Consider the following 16,281-nt stretch of genomic DNA (forward strand, 5'->3'; position numbering starts at 1 on the left):
CCTCTCTAGGAATGACATTTACGATGGCATTTTGACCAGAGCTGTGTATGCCTGCCGGGAGCCGGTAAGAAACACGTGAAATGTGGTCAGAGGAGGGAGGATCTTGACTACTAAACACGCCAGCTCCTGGGTGTTTTTTATTAAAGCGATGCTCAATAAGTAGAAGTGAAGACCAGTATAGGCTGGAGGAAAGAAACTCTGAAGATAGATCAATTAGGAAAACTTCTGGAAATCAGGTGTAGAATGACCCCCTCTGCCACTCTCACAGACCATCAGGAGCCACTCAGTACTAAACAAAATGGTAAAGTGAGATGGACAGCTGCTACTTTGTCCTGCAACACAGGGCAGCCTGCCATGGTCAGGTCTGATATGTGAGACCCCCAAGCATCAGACTCTTACAGCAGGAGGCAGGTGCGGACAAAAGGCATGATCCTTCCAAATCGATTGGAAGGATTTCTCTTAACTCTCCTGGGCAGAATTTAGGGAAACTGCAACATCTTATGGTCTCCTAACCTAGAGAAGAGGGCTGACAGAATAAAGGACAAATAACCCCTCAATATTGTGAGGCTTTTTAGCTTACTCAAATGTTTTCTTCTTTTCCTTTGGAAGAAGATTAAAATAACTAAACTGTGTGTATATATATATATATATATATATATATATATATATATATATTTTTTTTTTTTTTAACCCCAAAGTTTTATTTTCTAAAATGAATGTTGGTTAAATGACTCATTACATGAGTTTTAGAAAAACAGGAACTACACAAATGTACTCCTGTGATATAAAAACACATAAGGTATATAAAGTCTTGGATTCCCAAGACTTATGGTCAAATGTGAACGTGTAAATTATTATCCATTGTTATATGAATGTAAAACAAAGTTTTATTTGAATTTTCACCAATTGGAGATAAACAGATGATCTGACTTCCAATGTTGCTATGGAACAGAAATGCCGTTTTGTCTGGTGATTGGCAGGTAACACCTCAAAGAGATAAGCAAGTCTCCTTCCCACCAGTTGCAGACATTGATTTTCCAAAGAGCTTCTTTGCCAATGGTCAAATGGGAATAGTTCATTTGAAGATAGTTAATTACTCTCCTGGGACTTGATGGGTTGGTTAACTCGTGTGTAAGTATGAATACTCAATATTTAATACTCTACAATGTGACTGCTAGAGTAAAATTTTGACTAAGAGTGATATAAACATTTAAAATCTATTATTGAAGAAAGATGTTATGAGAAAGTCAAGTGTTTATACATAATATTTTATAAAGATAAAATTAATAACTTAAAAAAATTAAAGTTCTGTAGCATGTGCTAAACATTTGAAGTTAATTGCACATTTTAAGTTTTGCATCATAGTTCAGTTCTAAAATCCCATTTTAAGTTCAAATAGAAAACATATGTTTTCATGCTATTCTGTGAAAAGGGATGGTATATTTTTAAAAAATAATTTGTTGTCTAATTTCCCCAATGTTGCAAACAGTATATTGGAGAACTTCTGAAATGTTTCTTATTTGTAACATTCGAGGTTGTAATTATTATTTTCAGCTTATTGCTAGCACTTCATGGTTTTTCCTGGGAGGCGAGTACAATTTTGCCACCGTTTAAGTGTATCTATTGGAAACTGAGAGACTTACCTAAAATTTATCATGTCTTCGAACAAAACTTGCCATTTAAAGTCATCATGCTGAATACTATGGCTCAGAATAACTTTGTTTTTATGGATAATTACACAGAAGAGAAAAAGGCTGAGGAAAGCACTTCTCCTGGGCTTAGAATAAAGACATCCATAACGGCTGATACAGACCACGTGATTTAACATGAATTTTAGGTTGTTTAGATTCTCGCAGCAATTTCCCTTCACAACCACTAAAGAAAGGACGAATTATCTAATTCTTTTTGGCTTTAGCTTGTTTTGGTACTAACTGGTCCCTAAAGAGAGGTGATCATAGTGACAATGGGCTAGATATCTTCTTCTCCTACTGAAGCACCAGCTTCGTCTTATTGGTTTTGGGACCCTGACTACCTCGCTCAAGGGTGGGCACACAGTGGGTCTTCCCTAAATGGAAACTCCATAAACCAAAAGAACAAAGGAGGTGACAGGAAGTTGATGCCTATTTGAAACAGCTTAATGAGACTGTTAAACAGGGTTAGCACTGGCCTGTGATCCCGTGGACCCCGCTGTCTCTAGGTCACCCAGATCAACGAGGGAAACCAGCCTGCCCTTCCATATCAATCCAGACAATCAAAATAAAATATATACTTTTCATTTCAAGACATACGGTAGATTTCTGGCTGCTGAATGGCAGCACCTTAAAAAGGTAATGGAAAATGAAGAGACACTTATTTTAAGTACTGTTTGGGCTCCACAGATCTCCCCTGCAAACTGAATCTTAGAAAAATCCCACTGCTCCCCAAGATCACCCACCCCTCAGCAAGTGCAGGGCAGCCATGAGAACCTGCTTCATGAAAGCCCATGACTTTGAAAAGTCCCCCCAGAAATACGATTTTGTTTACAATTAAGTTAGCAAATAAGTGTGACATTTCACAAATCATAAAATTTTTAAATGCCACCGAGTTTGAAGGCTGCAGAGAATCACTTAGCAAAAACATAGACTAAAATTCCAAAGGTCAGCAGCGACTCTCTTACTGTGGAATCAGAGCATATGTTCAAACCTGCAAATATATTTGTGGTTACTTCCTACCTTATACACATTGATAGGGAGATCAATGACCACATAGATAAGGTCTCCAAGGGCAAGGCTGGCTATCAGCGCGTTGGGGCCATTCCTCATACACTTGTTCTGGTAAATGATCCTGAGCAGGGTTGCATTCCCCACCATTCCCACGATGAAAATAGTACAAGATATCACAGTGTTAATGTATTTGAAAGCCGAAGTAATCTTAGTCTGCTGTGGGCAATACTTGTGCTTTGAACCATTGCTGGGTAGGGCCAAATTAGTGGGTCGATGAGTGGTAACCAGAAGGTTGAGTTCTGTCCCATGAAAAATGGTGACGTCATCCACCGGCGTGCTTAGGTTTGTGCTGTAGCTCTCAGGATGGTCACTGATTACACATCCAACCAGCGCTACCCAAAAGGCCACCTTGAGGCAAAAGGCTTCCATCACGATGCAAATTTGAGGAAAAGTCTCTTACTGTGTTGCCTTTATACCCTCACTTTTTTTCACCTGGAAAAGAAAGGAGGACAAATAATTTTGGTTACCAAATACAGCTGCCAATAAAATTACAGTCACTGATTATTTACTACTTCAAGTAAAAAAATATTTATATTTTGGTAATTAGATAAAATAATCTGTGTCAGGTTATCCCATGGCAGGGGAAAAAAAAAAAGAGCAAAGCTCCATTATGGCTCTCTCTCTATGCCTCTCTGCTTCCTTCTCTCTTTCCCTCTCTCATTTCCATCCACAGCTATCCTTATATCTAGATTATAATATGGATGAAGATATGCTGGTTTTTCCTTTAGTAGATAAAAAGTTACTTTTTTTTCTCCATTACACCTAGGCTGATAAGAACCTGAATTACAAAAATCTTCAAGAGTTGAGATACAACATTTTACTTATTAATGAAGAGAAAAGGCATTATTTGCCAAGTAGAAGTTGCATAGTATTAACTCTAAAAATCGCCCAAGTCTGTAATTCAATATTCCAAAATGTGTTCTGTTTTGCACATGGTAAATAATGGACATGGGAATAAAATGTAGTATAGGTAGCCATTTAAGTGTTATAAAATGCTCTTTTAAAATCAGAACTCTGCAGGCGCCTGGGTGGCTCAGTGGGTTAAGCCGCTGCCTTCAGCTCAGGTCATGATCTCAGGGTCCTGGGATCGAGTCCCACATCGGGCTCTCTGCTTGGCAGGGAGCCTGCTTCCCTCTCTCTCTCTCTGCCTGCCTCTCCATCAACTTGTGATTTCTCTCTGTCAAATAAATAAATAAATAAAATCTTTAAAAAAAAATAAAATCAGAACTCTGGTGGTGAACACCATTGATAGATTTAACAATCTGTGTTTGAATTAAAAATTATATAACTGGTAAAGAAAAAATATTTACTTTATTGAAAATCTTGATGGTCAATGGGTACAATCCACCTGACAGGCCCCATGTTTTCTTTTCCATTCTGCAGAAATTATTATCACAATATTTGCCAATGGCTGAAACTGGGAGTAATGGCTTTCTCAGGTCAGGCACAGTATCTGGCTTTCCAAGGGACATCTGTCCCAGGCTCTCTTTTAAACATCCTATATAGCTACATTTATAAGACCTATTGAGCACTTGGCATGCACGGTGCCATACAACACAAACCATATTTCTGTGAAGCCAATACATAGTTCCATTACAAACACAGGGAACCTGGGGCACATAAGGGCAAAGTATCTTGTCAAGTTCACAGGTGGCAGTGGAAATGCTGATCATAAGGCAGGTAAGTGTGACGCTGACCCCAAGCTCCTAACCGCTAGCCCACACTCTCTCTCATTCTCTTGCCTTCTTAGCTCTATAATGTTTCAACAGAGGCTCCAGAGTTTTGATGAAGCAATAGACTCCGGAGGGCGATTACATGTTTCCAGAAGATCATTTGTGGTTTCTGCGTAAGTGACTTGCAGAGAGCACGTGGTCCTTCTTGCTCAGAAAGTCAAGGTTTCTACTTTAATCCTTTAGGAAGGATGCTGGGGAAAATGAGGGGGTTGGTGGTAACACAGTAATCAAAGGTAAATAAAAATGGTTCTTCCTATTTAAATATTTTGTAATTTTTCTTCTCTGTGAGCTTTTAATGATTCTTTAAATGAAGACCCATAAGCTCATTAATGCAGTGGCATGTGTCTATGATTTTTAGGCCCAGTCATGATTTAATTTTTTTAAAAACTGTGTCCTTTTTCTTGGTCTATTTATGGTTGGTGCTAATGACTTTTAGGAATTTTCACTGTTATCTTGGGAAATCAATAAAGCTTAGGTTTAGACAATATAAAAATGAAATGATTTATTCAGGTTGTAAAGAAGGTCTGAGGTAAGTACAAGGTGCAAATACCATATACTTTTGCCTTTCCCTGAGATTTTCCCAGTAACCTGAAACAATAATGACCTTGTATGTATATTAATAATTTATTATATATGTGTCTGACTTGAGCTTTGCAACTCTAAGTAAGAAGGGGCAATATTCCCATTTTAATTGTGAGGAAAGTGAATCTTGAAGAAGCTAAGGCTTCATGGCCAAGAAGTGGCAGGTCAGGGATAATGCCTCACTTTGCTTTAATTATAAGTAGTTTGCAGTTGTTTCCTGCTTTTTACAGTTTAGAGTGAATATTTGATTGACTGTTGATAGATCTATAAAATGTCACTAGTTGCATTCCACAGTGGAGACCAGGACTCCAAGAACAAAGCATATGGTCATTCTTCTCTTTAGATCATAAATATGGGAGAAAAGAAATCCTTCAATACCTTGTGCTATTTGATGGCTAATCCACTTTTCCAGTTGGAATGCACCCTTCAGTAAAATTTCCTTAAATATGGGAGAGAGATGGCCTTTCCTGGAAATGGAGTGGCTCTTTGCTCAGTAGAACCCACTAGGAGAGTATTTAGTGAACTGACCTGGCTATCATGGGTGATTATGACACTCAGGAAAGGTACCACTAGTGTCTGAGCTGATGCTGGTTTGCTTGGTCAGCTGATTATGCAGGAGCTAAGGAGGCCACGGCTGTGGGTTCTTACCAAGGTGTGAGCTAGCTACCACCGAAATCACTTTCCTTCCACCTCTAACAACGACACCACCACATCATTTCTGATGACATCTCCCTCAGCTCTCTACATGTATTAAGCTGCAGAATTCAGGGATACTTGGCAAAGATATGTGGGTATCATATTATTATTGGGTGAAAAACATAAAACCAACCAACCAAACAAAAAAAACCCTCTCAAATGCACGTTCCTCCAAGAATGAATCTGTAGCCTTTTTCTATGGATCCAAGTTATGCTGTGCTTGCAACCCTCAGTCATAATCAGACTGACCTCACTAGAGTGAGGCATCCCAGGTTCAGCCCAAGGTTTATAGGCATGCCCCCTATTTGGTGGCTAAGAATTTGGTGGGAGTCCAAAAAGCTATTTCCAAGGAAGAGGACTGAATCCTTCAGCAGACACTGTAAGCATTTAACACCTTGAATTCTCAGGATTAAAGTTCACCTATACAACTAGTAATTTGGAAATTCCAATCTTACTGAAATGGCATAAATTTAAAGCAGGTAATTTACTGAAATGACTGTCAAGGTGTTTCTCAATTAATTAACACTTAACACAGAGGGGGTACTAGGTGGTGGGGGGAAAGCCCTGAATATCTACAGGAGGATAAGAAAAAAAAAAAAAAAAAAAAAACCCCAAACCCCAACAAATAAACCAGGAACTTTTTACTAGTTTTCCGTGGGTTCTGCTCTCTCGGTAATAAATTAGCAGCTGGTCTTATTGACGACGCCTGACTTTAATATGCCTCCCACCCCACCCCCTCCGCCGCCAACTCTATCCGGGAACTCCATTAGGATGGTGTAAACAGAGGCTGATTATCTAGATACAGCCCTTGTTTTCTGCACGTGAAACGCAACAAGTGCCCTTTAAAGGAGAGCACAGAACAAAACGCCCAGACCTCTGCAGGCAGGTTTCCAAACTAGCTGCACTGGGGGTTTTCCAAAACACATGAGTCCCTCACACCGACTGCCCTTGGCTACCCTTGGCATACTCCGGGTATGCGGGGGGCGGAGGGGGGGGGGAGAAGCAAGCAAGTCAGAAAGGCAAACTTCACTAGTAGGCTTTTGAGCCACCAACAGACAAGGGCGTGATGTTCCACAAACTTCTCGCATGCCTGGGGAGAACCGTTGATCTCCCTCTAAAAATCTGAATCCCGCCTGGGGAGGCTGGGGGCTTTCGCTCAGTGCCCCAGCCCCCAAACGTTTTCGGAGCGCTCCCTTCCCGGGAAGGCGCCCGCCCCGCCGCGCGCCCTCGGGCAGGTGGGTGCCAGCCCCTGCGCGGAGGGTCGCCAAGCCGCAGGGCGCCGGCCGTAAAGGCGCCTGGGTCGCCTCTCCTCCCAGCCCAGGGACCCAGGCGGCGCCCCCCACCTCCACCTCCCCGGCTCCCTGAGAGGAAAGAGTTGCACCGACCGTGGAGCTTGGCGGGCTCAGACAGCTGCCCGGTCCGCGCGCCGCACCCGGGCGGGAGGGAGCCGAGCCGGCGAGGATAGGTGGTGGCTGTCCCCCGGCTCCCGCGCCGCGGCGGCCCGAGAGCTCAGCGGCCTCGGCTTCCGGACGCTTCCCGGGCACGGCTTCTCCCGGGAGGTCTTCTGGCCACCGTGTGGGACGGAGTCTCTCCACCTCCTGTCCGCAACCGCCAAACCAAAGGGATGACTGCAGGCGCGCGCGCGCGCGAAGGCTCGCAAGAAAAAGAGAACTCCAGGGGAACACGCCTCCGGATCTGTCCTCCCCTTCTCCTCGAAACACTCCCAGACCTTCTCCTCCACTTTGGGACGCCAAGAACGTCCTACCCTTCCAGCCCTCCCGTGGCTGCCACTATAAAGCGCAAAGCTGCCGCCCCCTCCCAGGCCCTGAAGGGCAAGTCTTTTAACTCTTCCCTTCCCGAAACGGAGGGGGTTTGGCAATGGAAGGAGGAGCGTTTTACAGACAAGACTCAGAACTGAGGAAGGCCTCGCTGAAAAACCCATTCCCTTCACAGTAAGTGTAGACAGATTTGATCCGTGAGGAAAGGACTAGGGCTAGAGCCAGGATCCAAGCGGGGGTGGGGAGCCTCCTCCGCATTCCTTGCCTCTTGGCTTGGCTTCTATGCCCCCACCCCCTCCTTAAGCTTAACCCAAGTTAAAGAGCCACCTTGGACAACGTTGACTGGGTCAAGTTTTGCTTCTGTCTCACCTCTAGAAGCCTGCTCCCCACTGCTCCATACCACTGGGGGGAAGGCAGGAGAGTCTGTGAAAAGGGCCAGTGCATGGCTTAGAGAAACCTGTGATTCCTCAAGAAATCCAAACAGTGTGCAGACAGTGCAGAAGGTGGGTCTCAGCATCCTTCTATGATAGGATGGGCAGACAGTGCAGAAGGTGGGTCTCAGCATCCTTCTATGATAGAGAGTTTTACCCTAAATTGGGGAGTGGGAGAGGAGGTGAGGGACAAATGCCATCGCTTGTGACATACGAGAATAAATTCAGGGCTCCTTAGAGAAAGTTCTCCCTTAAAATCCTTTAAGGCACTACTGGTGTGAAACATATTGTGGAAAGGTGAGTTTGGAGCCCTGGTAACATTATATTACAGACTTCTGATTATCTATTGCAGCTAAAGAAAATCACCCTAAAATGGTAGTGGCTAAAAAGAACAGCAGTCATTTACTTTACTCATCCTGCAATCTGAGCAGGGCTTGGCTGGGACAGCTCATCTTTGCTGGGGCTGGAGGCTCCACTTCCAAGACAGTTTGCTCACTTGATGATGACTGTTGGTTTTTCTCCATGTGTGTCTCCCTAGCAAGAGACTTATAGAGAATGATTTGTAGGCTTCCTCAGAGCATGGTGGCTCTATTCCAAGAAGGAGTGTCCAAAGAGTCAGGAAGTGGAAGCTGCCAGTTTTAGAAGGTCTGGGCCTGGAAACTGGTACGTGTCACTTCTGCAGGATTCTATTACGAAGCAGTCACTGATCCCAGGTTAAAGGTGAGGGGCTATTGCCTCCACCTGTCAATGCAAGGAGTGCAAAGAATTTTTAGGGGGTGTCTTATAAAAGAATCAAAGAGGTGCACAGAATATCACCATTGAGTGGAGCTTTAGTGGACATCTAGTTCGGCTGGACTAGGTATTACCCTGTGTATTAATCTACTCTATCTACAGCTTTCCCATGACAGAGAGTTAGTAAGCCTGGATAACCAATAGCTTTAGTAAATAAATGCCTTAGTTTGCGCTGAAAAATAAAGCACATGGCTTGGCAAGCTAGCAATATTTCCAAGGAGGAAAAAGTTATTGCTTTCTCCAGAAGAGGCAGTTTTACACCAGGGTTCACACCTTGGAATGTGAACGAAGTGCTGGATCTTAGTCCTTACACACTCTGTGACCAGACACACTTGGACAGTGCACAACTTGCATAACTGAGCATATTAGTTTATCTAGTCTTTGGTAGAACATGTCCATTGGCCCCTATATCCTGGGAACAGCTCATCCCAATGTGGCACAGGTCTAGTTATTAAAAATTCCTCTTCCAGATGTGCCTGGGTGGGTGGCTTAGGTCATGATCTCAGCGTTCTGGGATAGAGCCCTGGGTTGAGTTCCCTGCTCAGGAGGGAGTCTGTTTCTTCTTCTCCCCCTGTCTACACGTGCCCCCCACTACCCACCCTTCGCACATGTGCACACATACTCTCTCTCAAATGCATAACATCTTTAAAAAAAATTCCTCCTCTGCATGCCTTAAGATGTTGATTTCAAAAAGCAGAGAACAACAAGTGTTGACATGGATGTCTAGATACTGGAACCCTTGTACATTACAGGCAGGAATGTAAAAGAGTGCAGTAGCTGTGGAAAACAGGATGGCGGTTCCTCAAACAGTTAAACATAAAATTATTGTATGATCCAACAATTCTATTTCTGGGTATATACCCAACATAACTGAAACCAGGGACTCAAACAGGTATATGTACACCCATGTCCATAACAGCATTCTTCACAGTAGCCAGAAGATAGAAACAGCCCAATTGTCTATCTATGGATAAATGGTGCACACACACACACACACACACACACATAAACATTACTTAGCCTTCAAAAGGAGTAAAAATCTGATACATGCTACAAGGCAGATGAGACTTGAGGACATTATGCTGAGTGAAATATGGCGGATGCAAAAGGACAGCGGTTGTAGGATTCCCTTTATGTGAATGCTTAGACAAGTAGTCAAAATCAGAGACAGAAAGTGGTATGGTGGTTGCCAGGGGCCGAGATTGGGGGAGGAATGAGGATGTGCCGTTTAATGTGCTTCAGAGTGTGGTCTGGAGATGGATAGTGGCAACCGTTGCACAACAATGTGCGTGTACTTCATGTGGCAATGGTATGCTTAAAAAGTCTAAGATGATAAATTTATATTCTGTATATTTTGCCACACCAAAAATTCTTCCTGACATTAAGATGAAATCTGCCTATGTGTCTTACCTGTTGATCTGCTGTACGTGTTCCTAACAAAAATTTACTGCTTTTTCTAAGAAAGATCTTCAAATATAAATAAATATGTTTTATGTGGGTCACCAGCATAGATCTGCCTTTGTAAGGGATTGGGACTGTCCCATTCTAGGTGAGGACAACACAAATTTCCCTTAGTTGTTGGAGGTTCATATTCTTGTCTTTTCTGCTTTACTTTGGGGAAAATGGCTTCTGTAGATTTAAATCTGTTTTTATTTAAATTAACTACTCCCACTAACCCCTTTTCCCATATATAGGACTTTATATATCTCCACTTCTATATTCCCTGCTTTGTGCTTTTTTTTTTTTTTTAAAGATTTATTTATTTATTTGAGAGAGAGAGTGAGAGCGAGAGCTTTCACAGGGGGCAGGGGCAGAAGGAAAGGGAGAGAGAATCTCAGGCAGACTCCCTGCTGAACACAAAGCCTGAAGGTGGGCAGTCTCAGGACACATCCCAAACCAAGAGTCAGACACTCAACTGGCCGAGCCACCCAGGGGCACTCCTGCTTTGTACTTTATTTGTTTATTTTTTTAAAAAAGATTTTATTTATTTATTTGACAGAGATAGATCACAAGTAGGCAGAGAGGCAGGCAGAAAGAGAGGAGGAAGCAGGCTCCCCGCCGAGCAGAGAGCCTCATGCGGGGCTCCATCCAAGGACCCTGGGATCATGACCTGAGCCAAAGGCAGAGGCTTTAACCCACTGAGCCACCCAGGCGCCCCTGCTTTGCACTTGAAATGAACACAGAGTTAATATATTTGACTAAGTTTCTCAACTTGCCTTCCAAGGATTATTTCCTTCCCCTGGAAAGTAGGTTGAATGCAGGTTTGCAGGTCTTTGGAATTTCTAGGAGACTTTCTTAATCACATTTGACTTCTGGTTCAAGCGGCTCAGAAGTGGGGCATTAGTGTAATGTTAGTTACATTGCCTTTTCTCAGCATCATATTATCATTATTGATTTCCTGAATAATAATTGCTGAAGATGAAGATGTACTCAGATAGCACTTAAAAGCCAAGCTCTCATCTGCCCTTAGGATAAAAGTTCTTATGAATTTCAGTTTCTTGATTCAAACTTGCAGATCCATTTCACAATTGCTAATTCTTAAGCTTCTCAAACTTCAAGTGCAATAACAGATTTGCCTCTCACAGTATATGCAAAAAATGTTGTGTTCACTTCGGGGGCCCCTGGGGGAAAGCAAACATGAAGAGGTCAGACAAAAACCACAAAGATAAAGAAAGGCTGGAAAGCTGGCTGTGAGAGGAGACGGGGAGAAGCTGGGGACATGCACGTCGGTGACCCAGACCCATCACCATAGTCTTCACACTGGGCAGTGCCAGGGTCAAGGTTCCCTGTTGACAACGTACCTAGAGAAGATAAAGCAAGCCCAGTGAGTTTAAGGTTCCATTTTTAATTGAAATTTACTATAGAGTTGTTTTTTCCTAAAGGAAATAGTCCTACATGTTAGCTTGTGATGGGTTGTGGAGGACTCTAAAGTGTTTTCTCACTGCAATAATTTTGTACATGGTGGCCAAGACTGCAGGTGACCTCATTCAAACATACTTAAGGCCCAAGGCAGCCCAGTGTTTTGTAAACCACTGGTGGCCTTACTGGAGAGGTGAAAAATCATTCTATCTTAGCATCACTAATGATCAGCCAGCGGATATTAGTTGTCCTCTGATGTCATTTTCTGTCTGGCCACAAATGCTTAACTGGAGATTTTAGCTATTCTAGTTTCTAGGAGACATAGGAGAAATTAGACAAATTAGACAAATGCCGTGAGGGAATAAATAGACAAATCTAGAAAGTGTGACATTTTACAGGACAGCTAGCCCAATCTCCTCAACAGTCAGCCAATGAAAAAGGGGTACTTTTCTAAATTAAAAGAGACTTAAAGGAGCCTGGCAACCAGCTGCACTGTCCTGGATTGGATTCTGGTTTGGAGAAACCCCCTGTAAGGGACATTCTTTGGACAGCTGGGAAAATTAAGATTTGGACTGAATATTAGAGGCAGTGAAGAACTTACTAATTTTATCAAATATGAAATGAACTTTATTAAATGTGATTATTTTTGGCATATAGAAGAATGGTCTTATATTTTAGAAATGCTTTTCAGGGATATATAATTTCGTTTTAACTACCAAGGCAGGAACAAAAATGACATGGTTTTGAAAAAAAAAAAAAAAAAAGAATGTAAAGTATCTAGGCTTGGCACATAATAGGAGCTCAGTAAATGATAGCTCTTTTGACTTTCATTGCCCCTTCTTTGTTTGTCCATGAGGAGAATGGTAGCACAGAATGAGCAGCTTCCCATGGCAACATGCGTGACTTTGGAAAAGTGACCTAGCAGTAGTGACTAAGGCCAAGGAGACCAATGGCATCTAAGGTTCAAGATTTTGCTGGTGAGGACTAGAGGTCAAGATGGATACTGTGAGGATATCATTGTGACTCTGACTCTTGTCAACTCCTTTGGGTTGGTATGGGCTTGGGAACTGTGGGTTGCACTTGTAATAAAAGACAGCAAACAAGATATGTGTAAGTTTGAATAAAGAGACTTAATCCAAGGAGGTGACAGCAGATGTCCTGTGGAATAGCCTCAGAGCAGGAGAGGTAGAGATAATTAGCTTTTTAGTTATGTCAGGGCAACTTATGATAGATTTGGAAATTGGCAGAAAAGATCACTAGGTGTCCTGTCTAGTGTATTTTTCTGTGTTCTCTGTCCCTCCCATCACCTTTGAGCTCTTTTACAACTCTGTAAGTTATGGAAAACTGATAATAATATAAGAGATTCTTGAATATAGAAATAACAATTAGTTTTGATTGGTAGAGATGCAAGCGATTCTTGCCTTGTGGTTGTTGACCACTTGTCTTAGTCAGCTCAGGCTGCCCTAGTAAACTGCCACAGACTGGACTGTTTAAACAACAAAAATTTATTTTCTCACAGTTTTGGAGGTTGGAAGTCCAAGGTCTGGGTGTCAGCAGGCTCAGGTTCTGGTGAAAGCTCTCTTCCTGGCCTCTTACTGGGTCCTCACGTGGCAAAGGGAAAGAAAGTGAGAGAGAGAAAAGGTGTGTACCCTGGTATCTCTTTTTATAAGGGTACTATTTCCATCACGAAAGCTCCACCCTCATGACCTCATCTAATCCTAATTACCTCCCAAGGTCCTGTCTCTAAATACCTTTGCATTGGAGGTTAAGGCTTCATGGGTGCTGATCAACACTTTTAATGTGTAGAGGGGTATATTTGAGAGGGCAGTTTTCCACACCACCAAGCAATTCTCCAACACCAGCTAGATGTTCTACACTTCAACTCAGTGCTGACACTATCTTCCCAGAAATAGCATCAGAGTTTCCACGTGAAGGGTTCAGCCCCAAGAGATGGCACTCCACTTAAGCTATCAGTCACAGACCCAGGTTATTTATTGTCTGTGCTTCTGACTGACTCGCTGTAAATTCGAGGTTCACACACCCTCCTCCTCGGGTTCAATTAATTTGCCAGAGTGGCTCACAGAACACAGGAAACTTGTTTATTCTCCAGATTACTGATTTATGACCAAGGTTATCAAAGGATACTAATCGATAGCCCTATAAAAAAAGATACATAGGGTGAGGTCCTGGACAAATAAGCTTTTGTTTTTATGGAGTTCTGGGGCCCAGCATAGGGGTATGTGGGAGCCATCTGATTCCACAACCTGGAGGCTCTCCAAACCCTCTCTTTTATGTAGGCAGCATTGATTAAATCATTGGCCATTGATCATTGATTCAGTCTCAAGAAATCAGGGCATGGACTAAAAGTTCCAATCTTCTACTCATGGTTGGTTCCCCTGACAGCCCACATCCTTACCTTCTTTCTAAAAGTCACCTCATTTACATAGCCCAGTTTGTTGGTAAGGGGCTTGTCATGAATAACAAGACATTCATTTCACCTTTATGGATCTAAAGTGCTTTTTGGCAATGATGTCAAGAGACCAAATATTATAACAAAAGATACTCTTATGGCTCAGGAAATTCTAAGGGTGGTGGGAGCTGTGAGCCAGGAATTGTTGATGAAGATGAAATACATGTGAGACATATACTTTGGTCATCTGAATGACCAAATATATATTCCTTATAAATCATGATATCACAAGGTTTTGATATATGAATGCAAGGGGAAACAAACATTCAGTTTATTACACTTTGCCTCTAGACTTCTTAAAATCATGTCCTTCTTGCATGGAAAATACATTCATTCTAACCCAAGAGCCCCCAAAGTCTTAATTCATTCCAACATTAACTCTAAAGTCTTAGGTCCAAAGTCTCATCTAAATATCTAAATCAGATATGGGTGAGACTAGAGGTATGCTTCTTCGCTAAGGGAAATTTCTTCTCCAGCTGTGAACCTGTAAAAACCGCTTCCAAAATATAATGGTGGGACATGCAGAGAGTAGACAGTTGGCCCATATATCAGAGGAAGTTGTAAGATCACTTCATCTGTAGGCTTTTTATGCTTTAGGAGCTTTTCTCATGGAGGCTACAATTTGCATAATGTTTTTTAAAAGATTTTATTGGTTTATCTGACAGAATGCGAGAGCATGAGAGGGAGCACAAACACGCTCCCCACTGAGCAAGGAGCTCAACTATGTGGGGCTCCATCCCAGGACCTTGGGATCATGACCTGAGCCAAAGGCAGTTGCTTAACTGACTGAGCCACCCAGGAGCCCCTACAATTTACATATCTAAATAGAAATTAGGAGCAAGAAGACAGTTAGTGTTGAAGGGGTTAGGAACAAATCTCCCCAAAATGTGCCACTTTGGCAGGTGGACTATTTTGAGCTGAAGGCAATTAAGACCCAGCAGATTGAAAAGAAACTTTTACTTCCCCCGTAAACTACCCTAAATATTTTAGATTGGGGGCCTGGCCCAGAAAGGGGGCTACTACTGGAGATAACTTTTTTTTTAAAAAATCACAATGACCTATCTGAATGACAAGACAAATACAATTGCTAAACATCTGCTTTTCTTAGCCTCTTGTGACTCACCCTTTTCTTTGAAACCCCAGAACTTATCCCATTCCTTAGCTCAAGATGGCATATAACCCTCAATTGTCTGGATTGTCCTGGGTTCTCATTTTTTTTGGGGTCCCCATATGTATGTAATTGAAATTGCTATTCTTTAGTTAATCTATTTATTAATTTGATTATTAAGCCAGCCAGAGAACTTAGAAGAAAGGTAGATGGAAAGTTTTTCCTTCCCCTCCTACACTATGTTATCTTAGTATAAAGGGTAAGGGTAGAGAATAAAGTGGTGGTGGACACAGCTTTGGTGGTTTGGTGGTCAAGTTTATGGCAGTAATTGTAGAGATATTTAAAATGAAGAAGACCTAAATAGCAACCAGCTTATGTTATATAACAACTTTCTCCCACAAGGGAACATATTGGATTAAAACAATAATAGTTTACTAGCTCATGATATTATAGGTCAGCAGGTTTAGTTAGATTCATCTGGGTGGTTCTTTTGCTGGTCTTGGCTGGGCTCATTCATGTAGTAGAGTTTCCTCATGGATGTGCAGTCAGCTAGCATTTGATGGCCTCCCTCACCTATCTGGCTGGAGCAAGGGATTCACAGGGCCATGTGTCTTCCACCATCAAACAGGCTGGTCTGGTTCATTCATCTGGTGGTAGAGTTCCAACTGCAGCAAGCAAGGGCAAGACCCAGTAAACAAGTAGTCTTCTAGTGTCTTCTTGCGCCATATTTGCTTTCATCCCATTGGCCAAAGCAAGTAATGTGGTCAAGGCCAGAGCCTGTATCAGTGGAGACTAACCAAGGGCATGGAAATAGTGCGAGAACTATGACAGCCATTTTTGCAACCTATCTCATGAAACCAAGAATTGTTTTGGGGGAAAGAGTGCAGAGTAGATCTAGAGGATGAAGCAGGAAGAAGAAAAAAAAAATGACTCTATATCAGTATTTATTGAGTAAATACTGTGTATCAGGTTCTGTGCTAGGAGTAGAGATTTTAAAAAACAGTAATGAATTAGACCTAACCCTATTCTAAAGAAGTCTAGAGTCTAATGGGGGAAAATATATATAAACA

At 42.3% G+C, this 16,281-nt stretch overlaps 1 protein-coding gene across 1 annotated transcript in view; it reads right to left on the reverse strand.

The window, feature by feature from the left end:
• Positions 1-7,554, reverse strand: part of EDNRA (endothelin receptor type A) — a 60,785-nt gene extending 53,231 nt beyond the window's left edge. The window contains exons 1-2 of the mRNA XM_082728964.1: positions 7,159-7,554; positions 2,712-3,194 (exon numbers count right to left, since the gene is read on the reverse strand). Of these exons, the coding sequence (XP_082585090.1) occupies positions 2,712-3,131 (420 nt within the window). The 5' untranslated portion in view covers positions 3,132-3,194; positions 7,159-7,554. The remainder of the gene's footprint in view (positions 1-2,711; positions 3,195-7,158) is intronic.
• Between the last annotated feature and the right edge of the window lie 8,727 nt (positions 7,555-16,281).

Source organism: Mustela nivalis (assembly GCF_964662115.1).
Source record: "Mustela nivalis genome assembly, chromosome: 4".
Lineage (NCBI taxonomy): Eukaryota > Metazoa > Chordata > Mammalia > Carnivora > Mustelidae > Mustela > Mustela nivalis.